This window comes from Narcine bancroftii, chromosome 3 (genome assembly GCF_036971445.1).
Source record: "Narcine bancroftii isolate sNarBan1 chromosome 3, sNarBan1.hap1, whole genome shotgun sequence".
Classification (NCBI taxonomy): Eukaryota; Metazoa; Chordata; class Chondrichthyes; order Torpediniformes; family Narcinidae; genus Narcine; species Narcine bancroftii.
The window spans coordinates 216703771-216731304 of NC_091471.1; the positions used below are offsets into that span (position 1 = coordinate 216703771).

Here is a 27534-nt window from a genome sequence, read left to right on the forward strand (position 1 = left end):
CCCTCTTCCTACCATGAAGGACATCTACAATATTCGATGCAGGAGAAAGGGAGTGAATATTGTGAAAGATTCCACACACCCCTCACGTAAACTGTTCTCCCTTCTGCCATCTGGTAGGAGGTACTGTAGCACGTGGAACCTGGTGTCCAGATTGGGCAATAGTTTATTTTTCCCCCAAGCCATCAGGCTCCTGAATTCCCAGAACAGTTGTGGATAGTGTACCATGGACTTTTGCTGTACACATCTTAATATTTTACTACTTGAATATATTTAACTTCTATTTGTGTAAATATGCTCCATGGTCCTGGAGAAATGCTATCTTGTCTTTACCATATGAGCATGGTATTAACGATAAATCAAAGTGACTTGATTTGACTTGACTTGACTTTAGCGTACAGTACATTTGTCCAACCTCAGCCCTAACTATATATTTTAAAGCTTAAAGGTACATTGTGATGGTGTGAAATGGACAATATGGTAATATGGGCATCCTGTTTTACATTACTCCTTATTCCTTACTTGTGTTCTTTACAGTAGTGTCTATCCTGCAACTCAGAGGTCAGCAAGAGTCCATGGTTGCATTGAACAGGTGCCAGTTCAGAGCTGGTATCTTGATGTCACCACACATCCAAAATGGGTAGTCAGCAAATTATACCAGACAAGATTATGAGTGAATGGTCCAGCCAATCCCACTCACCTTGGTACCTTTGAGCTGCTCAGACACTGAAGTTTTTGCTGTGACTCTATTGCACCCACAGGCTTAAACATCCCAAACTTGCCTCTCATCTGTTTTTTTTTAGGTACATGAATTTTTTTCCTGTCCCTTCCAACGTGACCACGGACTTTTTATTCGAGAAGAGCGCAAACTACTTTCACTCTGAGGATGCTCCAAAGCGAGCGGCCGCCCTCTTGCCAAAGGTGAAGATAATTACCATTCTCATCAACCCTTCAGATCGAGCTTACTCTTGGTACCAGGTAATCCCAACCATCCTGCTTGCTCAGATGTACTTTTACATGAGTCATATTTGCAGGAAACCTACTGCATTCTCTGTCTCTTGCGATATCCCCAGCATCAGCGAGCCCATGAAGACCCAGTTGCCATACGATACAGTTTTTATGAGGTGATCACAGCAGGCAGGCGAGTCGTTCCTGAGCTTCGAGCCCTTCATAATCGGTGTCTTGTGCCTGGATGGTACGCAGCTCATATCGAGAGGTGGCTAACGTACTACCCTACTAGTCAGGTGAGCGCTTAAACGGACAAGGAGCAACTTTTTAGCAGCTTGTGTAATGCTTTCATGTCTTAATACCTTTTTATTAAACTCCTAAACCTCCAGGAATGCTTGACCCACAGTAGTCCTCTGACAAGTTGAAGTTACAGCAGGCAGAAAAGCTTTTTTGTAATATTACAAGTTCTGTACTATCACATGACAATAAAGGAATCTTGAATCCTGAATTAACATCCATTTGTCCCACTACAACCCAAGGAAACAGCATTCTCTGGTCCATGGTGCAAAATAGTGCAAACACACATATAGACTGGATACACATACAGACAACTCTGAACATGTATATGTGGACAGTAAATCCCCTGGTATCAGCACCTATATGGGGTTGGTAGATGCCGACCAAGTGGATTTTCCGGTTGCTTGAGATTGTGTGATGGGTGAATTAACAGTAATGCACACTAATTTTAAACCTATTTTCCTCAATTTTCTTTTTTTGCCATTTACTTGAGGCTACCAGTTGCTCGAATTTTGGATACCAGGAGTTTTACGGTCTTAAAATAAATATTATTAATAAATGATAGATTCTCGCAGAATTGTTCATTCTGTGATTCATACTGCCCTGTGTTAACTAGGGCAGAAAGAGTTATTGGAAGTGGCTTGGAGGATGTTCAGTTTTCCCCAGCCCACTTTCTGCCTGCTTTCCTTGGTGGGACTAAGTGGTGGGTTGCCCTAGAACATTTTGCTTGAACCGACAGGAGATTTTCACTCTTGTCCAGCAGCCAGACTCAGGGGCAATAAGCCGGTGAGTGGGAAGAAATACTCGCAGCAGGAGCCCTCAACCAAAGCTTCTTGGAAACGATGCCTGGAGAAAGCCCACTGTCTAATGTCGGCAAAGGAGTTTGGATATTCAGGAGGGAGAAGTGACTGTCCTGATGGGAAGGTTAAGGCTGGCGGAATGGTTAGCAAAACGGTTAGCACAAAGCAATTACAGCACCAGCGACCTGGGTTCGAATCCGCCACTGTCTGTCAGGAGTTTGTATGTTCTCTCCATGACCTACGTGGCTTTTCTGCATGTCCTCCAGTTTCATCTTGCCCTCCAAAGACATATGGGGTTGGTCGATTAATTGTGTGTTCATGGACCAGAAGGGTCTTCTACCATGTTGTATCATTAAAATGTTAAAAATAGATAGCAGTGGGATGGGATGCATTTGGGATAAAGCTTGAAAACACTAAAGTTATTCTTTAGTGTGGAAGAACAAAAAGTGAGCTCTTTGTGGCAACTGGGGTGCTCAAAAGGCCAATCGCCAGCTGCTACCACCACTCAGTCAACCTCAGCTAGCAACTCAACAGATCACACAGCGTCCATGGAAAGCAATGCATAGCCAACATTTCAGGAGGAAAACCCCTCATCGGGACTTGTTTATCTCAACTGTAAGAGGCAAATTTAAATCAACCCTCCAGATTGCACAGTGGGAGCTGGTTTTAAATCTATCAATTGAGAGTTCGTCTGGAGGAGACATTTAGACTCACAGTTGTCAATTACCAAAGAAACAGCTGAGGCAAGCGCAGATAAGCTCTATGTTGGAATATGCTCCCTCTATTTAACTCTAAGTACAAATTTAATATGGTCGAAAGCCTTCCTTAGACCCGGTAATTTCTCTTAATTGTGTCTCATTATAGTGCAAACTCGTGAATGTTACTAACTCTTACACTTGTATGTCAACTGCTGCAAAAGATAACCAGATGAGGTATTTACATACTCAACCCACACTGAACTCAAGGAAGTCAACTCACTGCTTGCATGTGGCCAGATTGAGATTTGTATACGTGTGATGTAAAAGAAAGTTGACTTTAAAATTTCACAGATATTAATGTTTAGTCTAGTGGAACACAGAGGTGCTTGTCAAAATGTAATTTAATGATTTGAGAAGCTTGCCTCCCAAGATCCTATAGAAAAACATTACAGCACACCCTCTCACAGTTGACTGCCATTGACTGGTTTTTACAATTGGACACAAACACCATCTCGTTCTCATCAAAGGAAAGCATCCTATGTATCTTGTTTGGAAGGAAATAAACAGTGCAAGTGTCACTTTGATAAACATAGATACTTTTAAGGCAAGAAAGGGGAAAAAAATCAAAATACATGTCGTAATAAGCAGGGTTGAATCAGCCTGCTCAGGTCCTTGCTGGCGTACATTGTGGCTTTTTCAAGTAGTGTCTGTGTGTAAGGATTTAAAAAAAATTAAATTAGCTGCACTTGGCCATCTGGAAAAAAAAAGCGATGGGACTGAGAACAACTTGTGGTTTCTTTCGTTGTCAACCCTGTAAATTCACTGCTGCTTGCCAAGAGGAAGTCTGAGCTAAGATTGCATGACTGCTCAAATCTTCACACACTTTATCAATTCCCTCACATAATGAGAAGGATCCCACTAAATCAAAAAGCTACCAAGTGACAGCCAGATAGATGGGGCTAGCTGCTTCTGGTATTGTTTTATTCTTATGTTTTTGTTTCAATAATTCATTGTCTGGTAACAATATCTGATTGAAACTGGTTTTAGTTACACATTATAGATGGGCACAAACTGAGGACTGACCCTGCTGCGGTAATGGATGGAGTGCAGAAATTCCTCGGCATTTCCCAGTACTACAATTATTCTCAAGCTCTAACGTAAGTTTATAATACATATTTGCCTCTTTAGAGTAGAGGTTAGCGCAACACTATTCCAGTGCCAGTCCCTTCTGTCCGAAGGGGTTTGTCCTTTCTCCGTGTCTGTATGGGTTTCCTCCAGGCACTCAGGTTACCTCCTACCCTTCAAAAATATATGGGGTTTGTAGATTCATTGAGGATAATTGGATGGCATGGGTATCAATGGCTGGAATTGGCTTCTGCCATGTTGTAAATTAAAACAAATGTAATTGTCGTATTTATTGCAAATTTCTGATTTTCTCACCGGAGGTCTTAGCTGCCTTGGCAATGATGAATGTGGGTTTATAAAAGTGGGGTGCAGATCCACGCACATAATCCTCAGTCAACTCCACTCAGAGTTCCGCAGCTTGGAAGCAGGCCTTTTGGCCAATCTTATCCATGACATATTCACAGGGAAGCCAATTTCCAGCCAAAAAAAAGATGTGTGATACTAATTTTAGCATGTGATTAAGTGTTCCAGAGAAAAAAAAATCCCATCCTTCAGACAAGCTTCCCATTCTGTTGGCCCTTGTAGTACTTCACCACTTCAAAATATGAACGTTGGACTGGTTCACTGAAATAAAAGTAGGAAAATCAGGAAACGCTCAGCAGGCCAGGCAGCGTGTGTGGAAAGAGAAACATTTGAGGTTTGGATCCCTTTTGACAGAACTGGGAAAGAGGGAGCAAGTTTGTTTTCAGTAGTAGAGAAAGTGGAGGAGGGATGAGTAGAACAAGAGGGGATATCTCTGAAAGAGGGAGGCCAAAATAGTTTGTCTGGCAGCGAGAAGCTTCTTTATCTACGTCCTGTGTTGCCTACAGCAAGGCTGTGGTTCATGCCCAGCAAGTCAATCTCCACTAATGAAACAAGAAAAACTGAGCCAAAATCACAGATGAATGACTGTCAGAGATAGCTAGTTATGAGAGAGCAGGTATGTGGCCTAAAGGTGGACAATTCGCTCTTGAGCTCAGATGACTGCAATGTGCCCAGACAAAAGATGATGTGCTGCTCTTCAAGTTAACATTGGCCCTCATTGTAACAAAACAGTCCACGGACAGATTGGTCAGAGTGAGATCTACAATTGAAATATTAAAGCTAGGTTTATATTAGCAAAGGTTCAAAAGTTCATGTGTTCTTTCAGCAAGCATTGACCCTTTGTGTTGCTGCGGTCCTTTCTATCTTTTGATAATTTTCTGATCCAAGCAGGGTCTAATTCTGAGGCATGTGATAAATCTGAGAACCATTGCTTAGCACCATCCTGAGGAACATGTTATTTCTCCAATCTTTTCCACAAAAATCATCAGTTTGAAAAGCAAAACCAGTTTTGAGTCCTCTATTGTGATTCTACTATTGTCTTTTTTTTTTAATCTTAGGGTCTGGTAAGGTCCTGTGTGGGTGTGAGAGATACTGTTCATGTACCAGGCAGTTTATTGGTGTGGATTCCTTAAAATTCTTAATACCTGCATTTTCTAGATTACAAACCAACCTGTTACTGCTTCACACAGAATTACAATATAATAGGAGTTTAGGGTATTCACCAGCCATTGCGATTTTTGTCATCTAAATATTACAAAGATAATTTGATTCTAACTATTGGACTTGTTATCCAGAATTTGGAGGAGGAAATTAAAAGCTCTGGAGGGTAAATTATGAGGGAGAAAATTGACTGACAAATTCAAATCAACAAATTGAAGCGAGCTTTTAAATGACTGGAAGAGTGATCACTAAATGAGGAGAGGGCCGACTCTCGGAAGATTGTGAATGTTTGTTGAGATTGTTTAATGTCTGAAAGATTCACCATTTTTAATATCATTTTAAATATTAGCATTAACTGATTATGAATAATAACTTCATTTGTAGATTTTAATTAAGTAGAAACAGTGAAACGATTGGAGATTAAACTAATTGAACCAAACTCTTTCACCTTTACGCATTGAAATGCACTTTATGGAGAGGACATTCCCAAAATATTTTATTGCACCGATTAAAATTAAATGTAAGCATCAATAATACTCCAAAATGAGGATTTGATGACCAGTCCTATTGATGGAGAATTGTGTGTTGCTTTTCGATTTGCTTTTTACTGTAGACGTAAACCTTGTGGATGTTCCACAAGTACAGTTTAAAAATAGAAGCAAATCAGTAAAGGGGTGTCTTTGAATTTCAGGTTTGATCCACAAAAAGGCTTCTGGTGCCAGTTGCTTGAAGGAGGGAAGACAAAGTGTCTGGGTAAAAGCAAAGGCAGGAAGTATCCAGCAATGGATGTTGAGGTATTTCTCTTGAACAAAAAATCTGCTCAACCCTAGTGCAGATTTACTCCTTATACTTTACTTTGTCACACTGTGAATCCTCACGGGAAGGTTCTCCAAGTCCTTTCATATTGTGTGCTACTTCTCTTTACTGCAAGTGCTCATTAGAAATTTGTGGCAGGGAGACCTGCAGTTTTCATTTACACTATTTGTGAGGACTTTAAAGATCTTCCTTTCAGCTTGAAAAATGCAAATACCTACCTTGCTTCCTTTACCAAGGCTTGAAAATTTAAAGCCTATTTGATGCTTGTATTAATTCTCCTTCCATCTAGATCTGTATTTCTATCCTTTAAAAAAAAATTTGGTGCAATAACTACTGAGCTTGCTCAGTTAAATGCACCGAGCATTTCATTGTGACTGATGAGTATATTTCTTTGGCAAATCTCTTGTTGGTTTAACCTTTTGCATCAAATGGCCCCTTCATCTCTTGATAGTAAAAAGACAGAAGTTCTGGAGGAACTTGGCAGGTCTCAGAACATCTATAGGAGGTAAAGATTTAGAACTGACATTCATCTTTTGAACCCAGGCATTTGGCTGACAAGATGCTGGTCTCAAATAGCCTGGAAAGGAATTAAGCAAGAGAGATGCTGAAAAACGGGTGCATCACACAAACTGCTGGAGGAATTTGGTGGGTCAGGCAGCACCTGTGGAAGGCCAAAGATAGTCAATGTTTCAGGCTGAAACCCACCATCAGGAATTGCAAATCAAAAGGTGGGGGAGGGGGAGGAACACAGGTTGGAAAGTAATCTATCACCCTCCTTTCTTCCACAACACAAACCACCAGAGTTTCCCTATCACTCTGGCCCCATTCCTTCTCCTCCTCCAATGCCTTCTCTATCGCTCTTGTCACTCACACCCTCTTCCCTCCAGCTCCCTGCCCCCTTCCCTTCCTCCTTGTCTGAGTGTATGTTCTTCTGCCTCTTCCTCCAAAGTATTTTTTTTCATCTTCCACCTCCCCCCCCATCTGTAATCATCTGTCACCTGCCAACCTATGCCCCTCACCCTTTGCCCACCTGCCCCCCACCCTTTTATTCGGGCGTCTGCCTGTTTCTTCCTATTCCTGATTAAGGGTTCACCAACTATATTTTGCCTTCCATGAATGCTGTCTGACCTGTTGAGCTCCTCCAGCAATTTGTGTGTTTTCAACAGAAAGAAAATCCCATTACAAGTTTAATGAATAAACTTACAAAAGTAAAAGTACAGAAAAATAGTAGCAAATTTGAGACATGGGGGTAAGCATAGCTTTAATTGCTATATTTTGGTGATTTCCGTTCAACCCATAGAACATTACAGCACATATAACAGGCCCTTCTAGTCTGTGCCCACCCATTATTCTGCCTAGTCCCACTGACCTACACCCAGTCCATACCCCTCCATACCTCTCCCATCCATGTACCTGTTCAGATTCTCCTTAAATGTTAAAATTGAGCCTGCATTCACCACTTCAACTGGCAGCTCGATAAACCCTCCCACCATTCTCTGTGTGAAGAAGTTCCCCCTAAATCTTTCCCCTTTCACCCTTAACCCATGTTTGTATCTCACCTACCCTCAGTGCAAAAAGCTTACTTGCATTTACTCTATACTAATCATAATTCTATACACCTCTATCTAATCTCCCCACCTTCTACACTCTAGAGAATAACCAGTTTAACCTCTCCCTAGAACACCGTTCCACAACCTGATTTTATTAAGTGTGCATCTTTTAGATGCAGGCATGGCTTGCGAGGCTAATATAAATGTGTTGTTGTCTTGAACATTTATCGATGGCAAGTTTATTTCCCTGAATGACAGGTGAGCCACTTAGATGTCTTTTCACAGTCTGATTCCTTCTCAGTCACTTCTTACCAAAACCAATTCTTCCATTTCAAGATGTGAATTGAATTAAATTGTTAAATAGCATTTGTGTGATTCTAATTTACATTCTTTGGATTTTTGATCCAAACATGTGAATTGTTTGACTGGTATTGTTTACAGTGCACACACCTCGCAGTGTTCTGAGAGAAATAAACTTGATTGGTGTGTCACTGTGACAATAGTATTAGTTACAGTATTATTTCACAGGAAGAAAGCCAATTATGTGAGCCCAAGGTGTAACTTTCTTGACTCAGCTATTTAAGGATCAATATTCTAAAGCTTTAGAGGTTAAAAATCCTTGGAACCACTAGGAGGTGCGGTGAAAGGTCACTTATTGAGTTCTATTATGCTTCAATCAGAGACTTTCTGATTCCGCCTGAGAATTACACTTCAGTTCATTAGGACGCTAGCAGTGGCTACAATAAACCATCACTGGATGTCCAACACAGAGAGGAGGTAGAAGCTGATTGCACGGGGCAGAAAGTGTTTTTTTTTTGTTTATTAAATGCACCATCGGGCATGAAAGATATAGTCTGTTTGATAATCAGCTAATAAGTAATCTTTAAATTTTTGGGGTTGTCACTAAAATGTAATTAGGTATATGCTCACCTGCTCTGGAGCCAGAGGGATGAGTATACTGAGACCATAAGTAGTGACGAATCAACTCCTGGTTTCCAACCCCAGAGGCTCCAGTCTTACTGCTGGCTCGTTGCCAGTATTTCAACTGATCTTCCAGTTTCATCTGCAGGTCTTCACTAATGCAGTAAGGCAGATTATTTATATATCAAAGGAGATAGCCATTCACATACAAATGAGAACTCAATGTATATACACGTTGACTCTTCAAGGTGGTATAGAGACAATCTCACTCATGTCAAAACAAGCACATCACAGACTCTTCTGTCCAACAGAATAGTTATACATGTACAGATGGTCACATCATAATACTCCCCATTGTGAAGGTAAATGGAGTATTTTCATAGATATCTATCTTGCACTTTTAATAGTTAGGTGCAGATTTCCAATATAAGCCTTTCCATATTTATAACTGGCATTCTCTTGTAAATTTGGTTAAGTAACTGGCTTTCTGAATTCTCCTGTTCATGTTCAAGTGTTGAAACAACTATGCAATTGTTTGGTTCTGGATTTGAACTTAAAACTGGACCTTGCCATACCTGCATTGATTTTGATTCTTGAATTCTAAAGATTTGTACTGGATCCAATTGGGGAAAAAACTCATGATTTATGGGATAATATTCCAGACTATATTCTTCTGTTGTAGAATTCACTAGATCCACATTAATATTTTATAAGTTGTAACAAATTTCAACTAAAGAATTTTTAGTTTACAACCTCAATTATGATTCCACTTTCCCACTGGAGAAACTAAACCCACAGGCTTCCTGCATCCTGTGCTCCCATTGTGGCCTCCTCTACATCAGAGAGACCGGATGCAGTCTGGGAGATCACTTCGCTGAGCACCATTGCTCTGTCTGCAGTAATGGCGGGGTTCTCCCAGTGGCCACCCAATTCAATTCCATGCCCCACTAACATGGTGACCTGTGTATCCATGGCCTTGTGCTCTGCCCAACCAAAACCACCTGTAAATTGGAGGAGCAACACCAAATATTCGGGCACTCTCCAAATGCATTGAGGTCCCTGGTTTCCATTCGGCCATTCCCCTGTCTTCCCCATCCCTGTATTTCCTTTCATCCAGCTCTCCACCTACTTCCCTCTCCATCAGAGAGCTATCCCTCCCCCGATTACTTCTCAGCTTTTTTTCTCATGTGCCCTCACACCCATATCCACCTCTTGCCTATGCTCTTCCCCTGCCCCTTCCCCAATCATTTTATTCAGATGCCTGTCTGCATTTTTCTCACACCTTGATGAAGGGCTCAGGCCCAAAATGTTGGTTATGTATCTTTATCTTTGCAATATAAAGTACACTGGGTGAATTGCTGAGTTTCTCCAGAAATGTGCCACCTGCAATCGCAACATCTGCAATCTTTCTAAAACCATGCATTCATTCATTTTGCATGACATTAATCATTCTGAATAATTTCATAGTGGCACCTTAGAATCAAGACCTGTTCAATTCTACAGACCAAACTTAGTTGAACAAGACTCAAAAATCTTTCCATTTTTGAAAGAGGTGGGCAGACTCATTAGGTCAGGCAGTATCCAGAGAGAAAAATGTTTTTGGTCAGTGCCTTATCCTGAGATTGAAAACAACTGCTGAGTTGCTGCAGCTTTTTCTGTTTGCTTCGAGTCCACGCTGCTGAAGATCCAGCTGCGCTGGATGGGTCACGTCTCCAGAATGGAGGACCATCGCCTTCCCAAGATCGTGTTATATGGCGAGCTCTCCACTGGCCACCGTGACAGAGGTGCACCAAAGAAAAGGTACAAGGACTGCCTAAAGAAATCTCTTGGTGCCTGCCACATTGACCACCGCCAGTGGGCTGATATCGCCTCAAACCGTGCATCTTGGCGCCTCACAGTTTGGTGGGCAGCAACCTCCTTTGAAGAAGACCGCAGAGCCTACCTCACTGACAAAAGGCAAAGGAGGAAAAACCCAACACCCATCCCCAACCAACCAATTTTCCCCTGCAACCGCTGCAATCGTGTCTGCCTGTCCCGCATCGGACTTGTCAGCCACAAACGAGTCTGCAGCTGACGTGGACTTTTTACCCCCTCCATAAATCTTCGTCCGCGAAGCCAAGCCAAAGAATGTTTCAACAACCAAGGTCCTTGTGCTTCTCAGTCCATCCCACACCAGCATGTATGGAGATGTTAACGCAGCACAGTGCAAGCCTTTCTGCATATAATCTTGTGCCATCCGATTCCACCATCAATCTGACTTGTTCCATCTTCAAAATGTTTCATTCTCTTACATCCACGTAAACACCCCTATTAAATACCCTAATTGTACCAGCCTCCACTACCACCCTGACAAATCATTTCAGGCAGTGTTACGAGCCCAGAGGACCCCAAAACCCAGCAGCAATAGATATTCACCAAGACAAAGGGTTACTTTAATAAAATGTTGTTTTTAATTAACTTTAAACATGAAAACAGAATCACACTTTAACTTAACTAACCTAACTTTACCCCTTCTCATTCTAAGCACACGTGCATGTAAGTTCAAAAGAGTTCTTTGGTTCACAGTCCAATCTCACTTCTCATTCTTCCAAGTTTATTGTTTGCAGGCAATTCTTATACTGTGCACAGAATTTAACATTTATAAAGTTCACCAGGCTTTGGTGCTTAAAAGGTCAATGGTTACCGTTCAGGAAGGTTCTTGTTGGTTTTCAGAGAGAGATTTGTTGATCCAGGACATCCACAACTGATTAATTTTTAATCAGCCACTCCAGTGTCTTGCTGACATAACTTGCCCCTTTCAGAGTTCTCCAGATGATAACCTCTTTCTTTTAGGTCACCATAGTGTTCTTTTTTGTTTCTCTTATTCCAAGTGAAACATTAGACAGCCAGTCCTCTCTTCTTGCATGAACCATAAGGGCTTTGACCAGGCTGTCTTCCAAATGGGGCTTTCCACAAGCTTGTCAGCTTGTCCTGTTCCAGTCCTAGCTCCTAGCTGCTTCTGCTGGCTGTAACACTGTACAAGTTCTCTCTCTCTCTCTCTCTCTCTCTCTCTCTCTCTCTCTCTCTCTCTCTCTCTCTCTCTCTCTCTCTCTCTCTCTCTCCCTGAGAGAAAGCCTATTTGACTCTCTCTGCTTACAAAACCACATGATCCTCTTAGAACATCACCAGAGAATCTGCAGGTCCAACAAAATATTTCATCTGTTGCCTTTTTGTAAAAAACAATCCATTAGTGAAGTCTCTTAAGCACTCTCCAGAGCTCTTGCAAATGCTCTGAGGCCCTGATATGTCTAGCATTAGCAGAGCTTCAGTATTTCAAATAATATCTGTTGTAAAGTGTTTGTATGTAACCTACTCCAACAAACCTTTGCCAATTTATCTCCCAAAAACATATCTATATACTCTGTCACAGGCACCCATCACTCTATGTGTGGGGGAAAAATAAAATACCTTTGACGTATCCCATAAACATTTCTCCACTCACCTTAAACAGATGTAAGACCATAAGACCACAAGACATAGGAGCAGAAATAGGCTATTCATCCCATCGAGTCTGCCCCACTATTCAATCATGTGCTAATCCATTTCCCATAGCAGCCCCCACCCCCCCCCCACCTCACCCAGTCTTCTCCCCATAATCTTTGATGGCCTGGATAATCAAGAAACTATTAATCTTGGCCTGAAATACATCCAATGACCTGGCCTCCACAACGGCCTGTGGCATCAAATTCCACAGATTCATCACCCTCTGGCTAAAGAAATTCCTCCACATCTAAGTCAATGCTTTTCAATCCTGAAGTTGTGCCCTCTTGTCCTAGACTCTTCCACCATTAGGAAACAACCTTTCTACATTAACTCTGTTGGAGACTTTCAATATTTGAGATGTTTCAATGAGATTCCACCAGTTTCTCCTAAATTCCAAAGAGTATAGACCAAGAGCTGTCAAGGCCTCCTCACATGATAACCCTTTCATTCTCACACTCATTCTTCTGAAGCTCCTCTGAACCCTCTCCAACATCAGCGCATCATTTCTTAAATGAGAAGCCCAAAACTGCTCACACTACTCCAAATGAGGTCTCACCAGTGTCTTGTAAAGCCTCAAAATCACATCCCTGTTCTTGTATTCTATTCCTCTTGAAATGAATGCCAGCATTTCATTTGCCACCTTCACCACTAATTCAACATGCAAGTTTACCTTCAGGCTATCCTGACGAAGACTCCCAGGTCCCTTTGCATCTGGGTATATTCAATTTTCTCCATTTACTGAATTGATATTTTATCCATTTTTAAAATAATAGTCTGTCTATTTACTTTTACTACCAAATGCATGGCCATACTCTTTGTGACCTTGTATTTCATTTTCTACTTCTCTGCGTATTCTAATCTGTCTAAGTCCTTCTGCGGCCTCCCTGTTTCTTCAACACTACCTGCTCTTCCACCTACCTTCGTATCATCACAGAGCCATTCATTCCATGATCCAAATCATTATACAACATCAAAAGAAGCAGCTCAATCACCACATGGCAGCCAACCAGAATATGACCGGTGTTATTCAGCTCTCTGCTTCCTGACAATCAACCAATGCTCTACCCATGCTTGTATGTTTCTTGTTGTATCATGAGCTCTTATTCTGGGCCAGCACGGTTAGTGTAGCAGTTAGCGCAATGCTGTTACAGCTCCAGTGATTGGGACTGGAGTTCGAATCCCGCATTGTCCGTAAGGAGTTTATATGTTCTCCCCATGTCTGTGTGGGATTTCCTTGGGCAATCCAGTTTCCTTTTTTAATTTGTTTTAAAATTTAAATTTTCAAATTAAATCTTTTTTTTTAATTTAAGTTTAGACATACAGCATGGTAACAGGCCATTTCACCCCATGAGTCCATGCCGCTTAATTTACACCCTATTAACCTACACCCCCAGTATGTTTCTGAAGGATGGGAAGAAACCAAAGCCCCTGGAGAAAACCCACACAGACACAAGGAGAAAGTACAAACTCCATACAGACAGCACGGGATTCGAACCCCAGTCTGGACCTGATTTCTGGTGGTGTAAAGATGTTGTGCTAACCGCTATTCCAACTGTCCCGCCATTCGAAACATACCTGGGGTTGAAGGTTAATTGGGTTTAAATGGGCGGCATGGGCTCGTGGGCTGGAAGGGACTGTTACTGTTAATTTTAAAAAGTTGCTTCATATGTGGCGCCTTATCAAAGGCCTTTTGAAAATGCACAACATCCACTGCATTACCCTTATCCAACCTGCTCATCATTTCAACAAAGAATTCCAATGCCTCTGGTATTGGCCATCGTCATGATGGGGGGAGAAACAAGTTGCTGGCTGTTCCCATGCCCCTCATAAACATATACAAATTGTTCTGTACTACAGCAAGAAATTGACCTGAGAATGCTTCCTGCTGAGCTTTGAAGATAGCTGCAATGTTTTCTGCCTGTCAGCTCCTTGATTGACCTCTCATTTGTTCCAAATGAAGTATATTTAGCAGCATTCCGATCAGAAAGTTTCCAAACAGCAGTGAATCTAAGTACCGTTGTCAAAAACAAGCTCTTTATTTAAGTCATGACATACACATAGAGACCTCAACTCCACTCTAATATGCATAAAGCAATGAGTTCCACTTCAATTCACTTTGACCTGTTATCAGACAGAATCAGGACATTTGCTTCTTCAGACAAGTTTACATGGAAAGGTCTGGCAGGCCACGATCAGGACAGCAATGATGGATGTGGTGGTTTGTCCATATCAATTTAGTAAACATAGAAACATAAAAGATAGGAGCAGGAGTAGGTCATTCGACCCTTCGAGCCTGCTCCGCCATTCAACGAGATCATGGCTGATCTTAAAGTTCAGTACCCCGTCCCCGCCTTCGCTCCGTAACCTTTAATACCCTTATACTGAAGAAATATATCTAATTCCCTCTTAAATATATTTAATGAACCTGCCTCTACTGCCCTCTGTGGCAATGAATTCCACAGATTCACCACCCTCTGGGTAAAGAAATTCCTCCTCATCTCGGTCCTAAATGGTTTGCCTATTATCCTCAAACCATGGCCCCGGTTCTGGATTTTCCCATCATTGGAAACATCCCATCTGCATCCATTCTGTCCAGTCCTGCCAGAATTTTATAGGTCTCTATGAGATCCCCTCTCAATCTTCTAAACTCCAGGGAGTACAATCCCAATTTGCGTAATCTTTCCTCATAAGTCATTCCTGCCATTCCAGGTATCAGCCTGGTGAAACGCCTCTGCACTCCCTCCATTGCAAGAACATCCTTCCTTAGATAAGGTGACCAAAACTGCACACAATACTCCAGGTGGGGTCTCACCAAGGCCCTGTACAGCTGCAGTAAGGTATCCTTGTTCCTATACTCAAACCCTCTTGATATGAAGGCCAACATACCATTTGCCTTTTTAACCGCCTGCTGTACCTGCATGCTCGCCTTCAGAGACTGATGTACAAGTACCCCTAGGTCTCTCTGCACTTCCCCATCTCTTAATCTATTGCCATTCAAATAGTAATCTGCCCTCCGGTTTGTATTACCAAAGTGGATAACCTCACATTTATCCACATTGTAGTGCATTTGCCATGTATCTGCCCAGTCCCTCAATTTATCCAAATCACACTGGAGCTTCCTGACCCCCTCTTCTGTGCACACAACCCCTCCTAGCTTAGTGTCATCTGCAAATTTGGAGATATTACATCCAATCCCCTCTTCCAGATCATTAATGTAAATTGTGAACAGCTGGGGTCCCAGTACAGATCCCTGTGGTACCCCACTGGTCACCGCCTGCCACTCAGAAAATGAGCCATTTATCCCATCTCTCTGTCTTCTACCTGCCAGCCAGTTCTCAATCCACATCAATACTTTGCCCCCAATCCCATGAGCCTTGATTTTGGAAGCCAGTCGTTTATGCGGGACCTTATCGAAGGCCTTTTGGAAGTCCAGGTACACCACATCCACTGGCTCTCCCCCATCTATTTTACCTGTCACCATCTCAAAGAATTCCAATAGATTTGTCAAGCACGATTTACCTTTTGTAAATCCATGTTGACTCTGTCCGATCCCTTCTCTGCTAGTCATATGCTCCGCTATTACATCCTTAATAATGGATTCCATCATTTTGCCCACTACTGATGTAAGGCTCACCGGCTGATAATTCCCCGTTTTTTCTCTACCCCCCCTTTTAAATAGTGGGGTAACATTAGCTACCCTCCAATCCATGGGTACTGATCCTGAGTCTATCGAGTTCTGGAGATAATTCTTAAAGCATCTGCTATCTGAATGGCCACTTCCTTAAGTACCCTAGCATGTAGATTATCAGGCCCTTGGGATTTATCTGCCTTCAATCCCATCAATTTCCACAAGACCATGTCCTTAGAGATACTGATTTCTTTCAGTTCCTCCCTTGCATTAGTCTCTATGCTTCCCAACATCCTTGGGAGGTTATTTGTATCCTCTCTTGTAAAAACAGAACTAAAGTAAGAATTTAATTGGTCTGCCATTTCCTTATTCCCCATTATATATTCCCCTGATTCCAACTGCAAAGGACCTACTCTGGATTTCACCAATCTTTTCCTCTTGACATATTTATAAAAGCTTTTGCAGTCGGTTTTTATATTTGCCGCAAGCTTACTTTCGTAATTTATTTTTGCTCTCTTGATTAATCCCTTTGTCCTCCTTTGGTGCATCTTGAACTGCTCCCAGTCTTCGGTTGCGGTACTTTTTTTGGCCAATTGATATGCTCTCTCTTTGGACCCAATGCTGTCTCTAATTTCCCTTGTTATCCACGGTTGAGTCACTTGATAAAAAATGCTGTTGTGGTCACTGTTCAAACAGGCCGGTAAACAAAACTTCTAACTGACATTGGGCTGACTATTCCTGTGTGTTCAGTATGGTATTCAACCAATTAAAATGTGAAGTAATTTTGCTCAATGACCTACTCATTATATACATTAATGATCTAGATGATGGGGTGGTGAATTGGATTAGTAAATATGCAGACGATACTAAGATAGGTGGAATAGTTGATAATGAAGAAGGTTTTCAAGGATTGCAGAGGGATTTGGGCTGCTTAGAAAAGTGGGCTGAAAAATGGCAGATGGAATTTAATGCTGATAAGTGTGAGGTGCTTCATTTTGGTAAGAAGAATCAGAATAGGACATGTGTAGTAAATGGGAGAGCATTGAGGAATACAGAAGAGCAGAAAGATTTAGGAGTAACGGTACATCGTTCCCTGAAGGTAGAAACTCACGTGAATAGGGTGGTGAAGAAGGCTTTTAGTATGCTGGCCTTTATCAATCTGCATGGAATATAGGAGTTGGGAGGTGATGTTGAGATTGTATAAGACGTTGGTGCGGCCTAATTTGGAGTTCTGTGTGCAGTTCTGGTCGCCTAATTATAGGAAGGATATAAACAGAGTGGAGAGAGTGCAGAGAAGGTTTACCAGAATGTTGCCTGGGTTTAAGCATCTGGAGTATGGGGAGAGATTGGACAGATTGGGTCTTTATTCTTTGGAGCGTAGAAGGTTGAGAGGGGATTTGATAGAAGTATTTAAGATTATGAAAGGGATAGACAGAATGGATGTGGATAGACTATTTCCGTTAAGAGGAGGAAAGATTAAAACAAGAGGACATGAGTTAAGAATTAAGGGGCAGAGGTTTAGAGGTAACATGAGGGGGAACTTCTTTACTCAGAGAGTGGTAGCTGTGTGGAATCATCTTCCGGGAGAAATAGTGGCGGCGGAGTCAATTGTATTATTTAAGAAAAGGTTGGACAGATATATGGATGAGAAGAAGATGGAGGGTTATGGGCATTGTGCAGGGAGGTGGGACTAGAAAGGGGTGTTTGGTTCGGTGCGGACTAGAAGGGCCTAATGGCCTGTTTCCGTGCTGTAATTGTTATGTTATGTTATGTTAAAGGATAGATAATTACCTGAAAATGGTGTCATGAGTAGATTCAATCATAAAGAGAGCTTTTGACATATTGGCCTTTATAAATCAAAGTATTGAGTATAGGAGTTGGGATATTATGGTAAAGTGGTATGAGACAATAGCGAGGTCAAATTTGGAGTGTTTTGTTCAGATTTTGTCACCTAACTACAGGAAAGTTGTCAATAAGGTTGAAAGAGTGCAGATACAATTTACCAGGATGTTGCTTGGACTTGAGGAGCTGAGATACAGGGAAAGTTTAAGCAGGTTAGGACCTTATTCCCTGGAGTGGAGAAGAATGAGGGGAGATTTGAAAGAGATATACAAAATTATGATGGGTGTTGTTAGAGTAAATGCAAGAATTTTCATCTGAGGTTAGGTGAGATACAAACCAGAGCACATGGGTTAAGGGTGAAAGGGGAGGAGCTTTGGTGAACATTAGGGAGAATTTTGGCACACGGAGTGGTCAGAGTGTGGAATGAGTTGCCAGCTGAAATGGTGATTATGGGCTCAATTTTAACATTTAAGAAAATGGTGGCAGGGATAGGAGGGGTATGGAATGCGATGGACTGGGGTATAGTCAATGGGACTATTTCAGCACATACTCAGGCCAAATGGCCTGCTTTCTGTGCTGAAGTGTTCTATTATTCTATGGCACCTTCTCACTTGACAATGAAATTGTATGAGTCTTGCTGTACACCAGTAAACATCGGGCAATCCTTTCATGAATCTGTTCTCAGCAATGAACTTCATCAACTGTGTTTCCAATGATTGAATTTAAAAGCATAGCCACAACAAAGCATCTACCACATTGTTTTGCTTGTAATTCCTCTATTTAATTTTACAGTCCAATGCCAAATTGTTCAGGGTTTTGCCCAACCAGAAGCCCTGGATGAACATTGAAATCTTGAGCCTGCTGAGAGCCAGGCATTTAGTCCGGAGATCCAGATCACCTCAGAAGTTCGGAAATCCAGATCACCGCAGAAGGACCAGATATAGCCTATGGAAAGCCATTTTGTGGGTGAAGTGGAGGTTCCAGATGAAAATGGAAACAAGGAAGGAACCCAGACAGCTGAGGCAATCCTAAATAACATCACCTGCTACAAAACCAAATCTGCAGCTCTAGGAGACGGCAAAGCTTCACTCCCAGATGAACTCAATGCCTCCTACTCTCAATTCAACCACAAGAAGAAGAAAGAATCACTCTGTGCACATCACCCCCCCTCCCCCCACCATATCCCCTAATGATCCTTTCCTGTCTGTGTCTGAAGATGACTTGCATGCTGCCTTCAGGAGAGTGAATCTGAGGAAAGCATCCAATCCAGACAGAGTACCCAGCTGAGTATAAAAAACCTGTACTAACTAACTTACCAATGTATTCACAGATATCTTCAACATCTCAGGGTGTGGAATCCACCCATTTCAATGCTGTCAATCATACTGGTGTGCAAGAAGAGTGGTAACCTGCCTAAAAGACTATCGACCAGTGCCACTCACATCAACACTGAAGTGTTTTGAAAGGCTGTTGTTGAAACATATCAGGTCCTGTCTGAGAAGTGACATGGATCTGTTCCATTTCAGCTATCGTAGCAAAAGATCTACGTCAGATGCTATGTCACTGGCTCTACAAAAGCCCTGGAACACCTGGACATCAAAGACGCATATATCAGGATGATTTTTATCAATTATAGTTTGGCATTTAACACCATCATCCCCTCAAAATTGATCAGCAAACTCCTGGGACCTGGGTCTCAACACCTACAGATCATGGATTTCCTTACATCCAGACCTCAATCAGTGAGGATTGGTAAGAACTTCTCCACCACAATCTTCATCAGTACCAGAGCATCACAGGGCTGGCTGTGCTCTTAGCCCCCCTCCTTTACTCATTTTACACCTTCAAATGTGTGGCTCAGTACAGCAACAACATCATTAACATTTCACTGTTGATCCCACGGTCGTGGGTTGTATAAAAAGGAACGATGAGTCAACATACAGGAGGGAGATAAAAACTTGGCTGAATGGCGTACCAACAACCACCTCGCACTCAATTTCACCAAATCTAAGGAGCTGATTGTTGTCTTCAGGAGGGGAAAATAAGAGGTGTACAATCTAATGATCAGAGGTGGAGAGGGTGAGAACATTTAAGTTCTTTGGAATCACTATCTTGGAGATTCCTTCTTTGACCCAACACACAAATGGCATCATGAAGAAAGTATGTCAGCACCTCTCCTTCCTCATGAATTTACAGAAGTTTAGGTATGACATCTGAAACATTAACAAATTTCTATGAATGTGTGCTGACTAACTACCTCATGATCTGGTACGGGGACACCAAGGCCCCTGAGTGTAAAGCCCTGAAGAAGGTAGTGGACACAGCGCAGGACATCACAAGCAAAACCTTCTCCACTAACAAGAACATCTACAGGGAACACTGCCATCAGAGAGCAGCAGCAATCAGCAAGGATCCACATGCACTGTTCTCGCTGCTGCCATCAGGAAAGATGTATGGTTTCATCAAGACTCGTACCGCCAAGTTCAGGAACATCTGCTACCTCTCCACCATCAGACTGGTCAACAACAAACTCAATCAGGGACTCATTTTAGGACTCTTACTTGTTCACTTTATTGATTTTTTTCTCTTTTATTGCACAATCAGTTTGTTTACATCTTTATCTGTTTACGTGTGTGTGTTGTGTACAGTTTTATTTTACACTATCTACAAGTGGCCACAGGTAAAGGAACCTCAGGGTTGTATGTGATGCCATGTATGTACTCTGACAATAAATATGAAATCTGAATAAAAATATTGCAAATCTTTGTGTACTGGATCCTGCTGCAGGAACTTTTCTAATATCTCTAGTGGTGACATATCATCTATTATCACAGTAAGAGGTCTACCGAGTTAAAAAAAAAGATCAAATGTCTTGATTCCAAGCACAATGTTCGGACCTTCCTGCAGTCCCTGTAAATCATTCACTCTTTGTGAGAGTGTGAGAAATAAAAACGATGAGTTTCCCATGTCGATTCTTATTTGCATGATTTATTACCATCCCTGCCCACTTATTTTGTGCATCAAATGCCAACTCAATTCATTTTTTAACCACTGGTCTGAGCACTACTTCAAAAATTGAAGGGAATCACAGCATCATCCACATGGACAATGTGAGCTCTGCTGGATATTTCGTGTTTTGCTGCATAATCTTTGAACCACTGCAGCACAGAAACCAGCCCTTCCAGTCCATGCTGAACTCTTTATTCCACCTCGGCCCATTGACCTGCACTGGGACCATAGCCCTCCATGCCCTTCCTATCCAGGTACCAATCCAATCTTTTCTCTCATGTCCAAACTGAACTCGTATCAACTGCGTCCACTGGCAGCTCATTCATTCATTCATTTCCCCTCTAATCTTTCACCTTTAACCCATGCCCTCTCGTTCTTGTCTCACCCAACCTCAGTGCAAAAAGCCTAACTTGTATCCCTCTATCAATTCTCCCCTTATTTTCTGACACAACAGGGAATAACACTTTAAACCATTCAACTCTCCCTATAATTCAACTCTTCAAGTCCCAGCAAGATCCTCATAAATGTTTTCTGAACTCTTTCAATTTTATTGATATCTTTCCTGCAGGTAGTTGACCCAAACTGCACACAATACATTCAAAAGTAAAACACGAAAGTCTGCAGACAAATGTGGTTGAACTAAAAACACAATGCTGAAGTCAAACAGTGTACTTCATACAGCAAAGATAAAGATGCATAACCAACATTTGGAGCTTGAGCCCTTTATCAAGGTCTGGAAAAATGTCAACAGGCATCAGAAAAATAGATGGCAGTGGGGAAGGAGCACAGTCCCAAAGGCAGCAGGTAATAGGCGAAGGAAAGGAGGGGGAGGAGAGATGGTTCAGTGAATAGAGAAGGAAGGGGGTAGAGAGCTGAGGGAAAGAAGACGAGGAGAAAGGAATGGAGGAAGGAGAGTAGGTTAGCAGAAACTGGAGGTCTATGTTAATGCCATTAACTGGAGAATGCCCAGAGGGAAAATCAAGTGTTGTTCCTCCATTTTACAAGTGGTCTTGGTGGGATAGTATGAGGCCATGGACAGGCATGTGAATATGGGAGTGGGATACAGAACTTAAATGGCTGGTCATTGGGAGATCCCTGTCAGTGACACGGACAGAGTGAAGATGCTCAGTGAAGCGTGCTGTCACCACTTGCTCCTACATCTCCCTCACCATGGTTTGGGGCCCCAAACCAGTCTTTCAAGTGAAGCAGCACTTCACCTGTGTATCCACAGGAGGGATTTACTGCATCTGGTTCTCCCTTTGTGGCCTTCTCTACATTGGAGAGACTGGGCATAGAATGGGAGATCGGTTAGCTGAGCACCTTCTGTCAACATCAGAGACAGGGATCTCCCAGTGGCCAATCATTTCAATTCTGCACCCCCATTTCCACTCCAACATATCTGCCCATGGCCTCATGTACTATCCCACCAAGTCCACCTGTAAATTGGAGGAACAACACCTAGGCACTCTCCAGTCAGATTGTATTAACTCCAACTTGTCTGGTTTATGCTAACCTACTCTCCATTCCCCCTCCCTTCCCTTTTCACTTGTCTTCTTTCCCTTAGCTCTCCACCTCATTCCCTCTCTATTCACCGAGCCATCCCTCCTCCTGTTTGCTGCTGTGCCCTCCCTCCCTTATCCACCTCCTGCTTTTAGGACTGTGCTCCTGCCCCCACCCTCTACCTTCTTATTTGGCCTCACCAATGTCTTACACAATTTCACCATGACATCCCAACTCCTGTATTCTATACTTTATGAAGGTCTGAGGTGCTACTTTCAAGAAATAATTTATCTGTATTCCCAGATCCTCCTGTTCTGTCACTCTCAGCAGTTCCCTGCCATTTACCTTGTCCACATTAAATTCTACCTACTATTTTACAGCACATTTTTCCAGCTGATCTCCATCCCACTTCAAGAACCTTCCTCACTGTCCAGTACACCCCCATTGCTTTAGTAATAGCTTCTGCTTTCTGGATGGATTGGAAGAGAGGAATGTCCCATCTCTATTTTTAGAGGATGTTGGCAAATGGCTGGTAACTATAGGCCAGTTAGCTTTACGTCTGCACTCAGAAAATGCTTTAAGAAAGAAATAGACATCTGGAAAGAAATTGCTCCATCAAGATTCAGAAAGGAAGGTCATGCTTGACAAATTTACTGGTTCTTTGAAGATATAATGAGTGCAGTGGAGAAAGGAGAACAGATAGACTTGGATTTCCATAAGGCATTCAATAAGGTGCCTCATAAAAGATTTAACCATAAGATAAGGGTGCAAGGATTAGGGGTAAAGTATTAACATGGATAGAGGGTTAGTTAACCAATAAATGCACAAGGTTGGGATAAATGGGCAAATGTTTTTCAGATGTACAATGGAAAGTGTGCTGTATTGCACTACCAATAAGTAGTAATTCTGTCTGACCCGCTGGAAAAAGAATCTCAGGGTTGTATGTGATGCCAATGTATGTAATCTGAAAATATACCTGAACTCTGAACTTTGAACTTTTCTCTGGCTATCAATCAGTGGTGAGAGCAGGGTTGCAGGGGTTGGTGCTGAGCCTGCCCATGTTCAAGATATATATTAATGATTTGGAAGGTGGGACTGAGTGTCGTACATCTTAAGTTTGTTGATAACACTAAACCGAGTGAGGATGTGATAAGTCTGCAGAGAAACATGTGCGCAAGAAAGGGCTGACACACTGCTCAATAGGTCTACTGATTCCCAGGGCAATGTTAGGCAAATTTTGCACAGTTCCTTTTCACATTGTTTTTTTGATGCATTGGTTAATTTTGCTGATGTTAGAACTCTTAAGCCCAAATATCTGACAAAGGTCCCATGACCATTACATTGGGTAACCTTTGCTCCCAGTGGATGCCGCGTGCCCTGCCACGTTTCTCCAGCATGTTTGTCTGTGATATATATTTTGGGTATAGATGTATGATTTAATGTGTTGGTCCATGAAGTGCTTTTACTCTGCTTTAATTAGGTACTTCTTTTTGTTCTTTTATTCCTCATTGCAGTCCCGAACATTCCTCTCAAGATACTACAAAGACCACAACATTGAACTGTCCAAGCTGTTTTACAGACTGGGTCTGCCATTGCCAGCTTGGCTGAGGGAAGAGCTACAAAAAGTGATGAGATAGTTGTTGTTGGAAAACTGGAAGCAATTTTCCTGTTATCAGTCTCAGCACACAGCATCCAGTACTCCAGTAGTCTGTTCCTCCCAAGCTAGGAGTGTCTGCCAAAAATAAACAACTTTTTACTATACCTCTACAAACAGAAAGTATTCTTTATCTTTCCATATGCTGGCATGTGGTATTGTAAAGCTGACAGTACATGAGGAAATGTGGCTTAACAGCAAATGGCTGAGTTGTATGTTTAACTGATGACGTTAAGTTTGGGCCCCAAACCTGCCCTACTCCACCCTATCTCAAGAATGAGAGTTATTGTAAAGACAGAAAAAATGTAACTCACTTTATCAATGAAACCAGAGCAGTGCTGGCTAACTGTCTGGTATCTGCAGTCAAACAAATGCACTACGTTACTTTTACTGCCATCCATTTTAATTAATACGAAATCATAACTTGGTCATTATAAACGTGCTTTTAAATTGGAGAAATTTCCAATTATTTTGGATTTGGATGTTAATGAGAGTTTAAAAATAATTGCATAATTTGCCGATGGAATGGTGTCCTTCCTCAGAAATGTGCTAACAAATGCTCATTTAAATAACAGAAAGAAGTTCAATGAATCCAAGTTTCACATTTGGTAGGCTTGTTCGTCATTGAAGACATCAATTTTTAAAAAAATTATTCCATGCAAACTAAAATCCCAACAAATCTGTAAAATGACCCAAAAAAAGGGCAGGGTTGCAGGCTCATGCCATTGAAAAGAAAAGAAAAATCATATTCAGTCGTGGGAGAAATATTAACAAGCAAGTAAATACTGAGCATGCAATCAATACGAGGGTTAGAAGGTTGTTCTGAAAGATGGATAATTTTATGGAATGCCAAGTCTCTCCATCTCTCAATCTCTCCTTCCCCCTCTATCTCTCTCTCCCTCCACTCACCTATCTCTCTCCTAGTCTCTCTCTCTCCTACACTCTCTCTATGTCTCCCTCCCCCCTCTCCATCACTCCTTTCCCCTCTCTCTATCTCTCTTTTCTCTCTTGCTTTTTCTCTCCTAATATCCCTCAGTATCTCTCTCCTACTCTCTCTCACACTTTCACGCTCCTAATATCTCACTTCTACCCTCTCTCACTTTCTCTCTGCTAATATCTCTCCTAATATCTACTCTCTCTCTCTCTCTCTCTCCTAGTATCTCTCTCCCAACCTCTCCCTGTCTAATGCACATTCTCATACAGGTAGTCCTGACTTGCTGTTTGTTCATTCATTTTCCCTCCCTGGCATATACTTTAGAGAAGAATTTGAGTCTGAGCTCACGGAAAAGCAAAAAAATGAGAAAAACATCTGCATATGACATTTGTGATTTGCACCAAGGTGTTGGTTTTGGCCTAAGATTCTGATTCATTCTGATTTGCTGAACTTGGAGATTTATGTTAAAATAATTATAATGAAAGTAAATTAATTGGAGATCATTTGTACTTGGTAAAATGGATTGGGCTCATTCATTCAATTGGCATAAAATAAGCAAGGTAACATTGTTTTAAAGTCATCTTTAGTTAACATGAACTGATCTGGCTCAGCAGATAGTCTACTAATCCTGGAGCAGGAAGAATGTGATATCAAATCCTACATTGGAAACCAAGCAGACACCCCTGAGCTATAGAGCACTCTGATGGTGTAATGAGGAAGTGTTGCCCTGTACTGTCTTTTCAAGAGAAGGTCTCCTCTACACTTTCAGATGGACATAAAAGGGCTCAATGCACTGTACAGGAATGGAACTGCATGGTAATTTTGGGAGGTTCATATACACAAGCCCTTTTTTTATTGGGCTGCTGAGCTCTCAATGAACAAGCTGCTGGTACTGGCCATTGGAGTGGAACTCAGGTGCTGCAGCCTCTCATCGAGGGCCAGCAGCAGCTTAAAGCAGCCATTCTCAACTCTTGTTTTTGGCGTTGGCACCCTGAAGTCTCTGTTCAAAGTCTAGGGAACCCCTGCCCTGTAAAACTTTCAAGTGTTGGGTTCTTCTACCGACTACATTTTAAAAATTACAAATGTTTATGTTACGTGAGGTGAAAAGAAAACAAGGCTTTTAGTTCAATGTGCTGTCCCCTGGGTGGGTGGTGGGGGTATGGGGCTGTATGGCCTCCGTTGAGAATGGCTTACTTAAGAGGTAAGTGCAGCTGGGAGAAGCAACATTGCAATAGCTGGAAACATGAGCCATGAACTGGAGCTATAAATGCTTCCAGTTCCAAACATCAAAGCAGCAAAGTACTCCCAAAGATTTATTCAGCCAACCTGCTGCTATTCTCCACAAAGAAAATATTCCCTATTAATCTACCACCATTGTGGACAGTATGTAGGAGTGGGGACTTTCACAAAAGTCACACAGCTATAGAAGTCCTTCTGAAGACTGGAATATTGAAAGAGGAGTTCATCAGTGTCCATCTGGTCATTTCTACACCCTTTAAGCATAACTAGTACAGAAGCAAATTTCACTCTCCTTATCAAGTTCAAGCCCCCTTTGTCTGTAAGGAGTTTGTACATTCTTTCTGTGTCTGCGTGGGTTTTCTCCAGGGGCTCCAGTTTCCTCCCACTGTCCAAATCATACAGGGATGTAGGTTAACAATGTGTAAATTGAGTGGCATAGACTTGTGGGCTGAAGTGGCCAGTTGTAATGTATTTATCATTCCAATTGTACCAGAACAACCCAATGTAATGGCATTCTCCACTCCTCTGAGGAGTACAGCACAAAACATGCACATGAACGTAAAACAACACACAGACAAATGATATATATGTACACACATACAGGTATGTTTTTAAAATAAATATCATTGATAAATAGTAGAGACATGGACAGCTGTTTTAGCAGTCCTTCAGCATTCTCAGTGCCTGTGGGAAGAAGCTGTTCCTCAGCCAGGTGGTTCTGGGACTGACACTCCTGTATCCTTTTTCCCAACAGAAGTAGCTGGAAGATGCCGCCTGTGGGGTGGTAGGAGTCCTCTCTCCCTTGTTACCTTGTTCAAAGTATTGCCCAGTTGTTAACATGGACAAAGACTGTGCTGTTGTCCTTCACGTCGCCCATTTCTCCCCCCCTCCCCACCCCACACTCCGCTCGCATCTCATTTCAACTGACAACATTTCAGTATGGAGTTTTGCATTGATCTGTGATTGGTGTTTCAAAGATGCCATTTGACCAATTTGTGTAGCTTCAGGTTCTCTCTGCAGGTTTATCATGCACATGGACCAAGGTCCTGATACATCATCACCAAGGCCCTTGCAGAAGAACATTCTCCTGAGAAATCCCCAGTGCCTGAACCATACAGTAGGAATGCATCCAAAGGTTCATTTGAACTTCAACCCTATTTATTTGTTACTTAATTTGTAGTTCTACAATACTCATTAATGATACAGTAATAATAAAACACGTACACCATGGTATCACTTTTCTAAAGTTACTCTCTTCCTAATACCAATACTGAAAGCCACAGGAATAATCAACAGCATTCAAAAAAGTTTAAATTGGCATGTCCTTAGCAGTCAGTTCGCCAATCGTGCAACATGCAATCTCAAGCAACCGGAAAGTTTATTTATGCGGCATCCACCAATCCCTATAGGTGCCAGATACCACAATACTGTCTATTGTGAATTCTAGCCACTGAATCTCAATGTTGAAATGTGCTTCTTTGATGTCAGATGTGCACATAATTGATGAATGAGAGATGTCAAGTTATAGTT

General features: G+C 41.9%; 1 protein-coding gene across 9 annotated transcripts in view; it reads left to right on the forward strand.

The window, feature by feature from the left end:
• Positions 1-23938, forward strand: part of ndst3 (N-deacetylase/N-sulfotransferase (heparan glucosaminyl) 3) — a 417173-nt gene extending 393235 nt beyond the window's left edge. For 8 of the 9 annotated variants that reach the window (XM_069926585.1, XM_069926582.1, XM_069926587.1 and 5 more), the window contains 5 exons: positions 801-975; positions 1071-1241; positions 3788-3897; positions 6081-6183; positions 23692-23938. In XM_069926585.1, the coding sequence (XP_069782686.1) occupies positions 801-975; positions 1071-1241; positions 3788-3897; positions 6081-6183; positions 23692-23814 (682 nt within the window). In that variant the 3' untranslated portion in view covers positions 23815-23938. The remainder of the gene's footprint in view (positions 1-800; positions 976-1070; positions 1242-3787; positions 3898-6080; positions 6184-23691) is intronic. The other variant, XM_069926590.1, reaches the window with a different exon arrangement.
• Positions 23939-27534: the final 3596 nt, after the last annotated feature.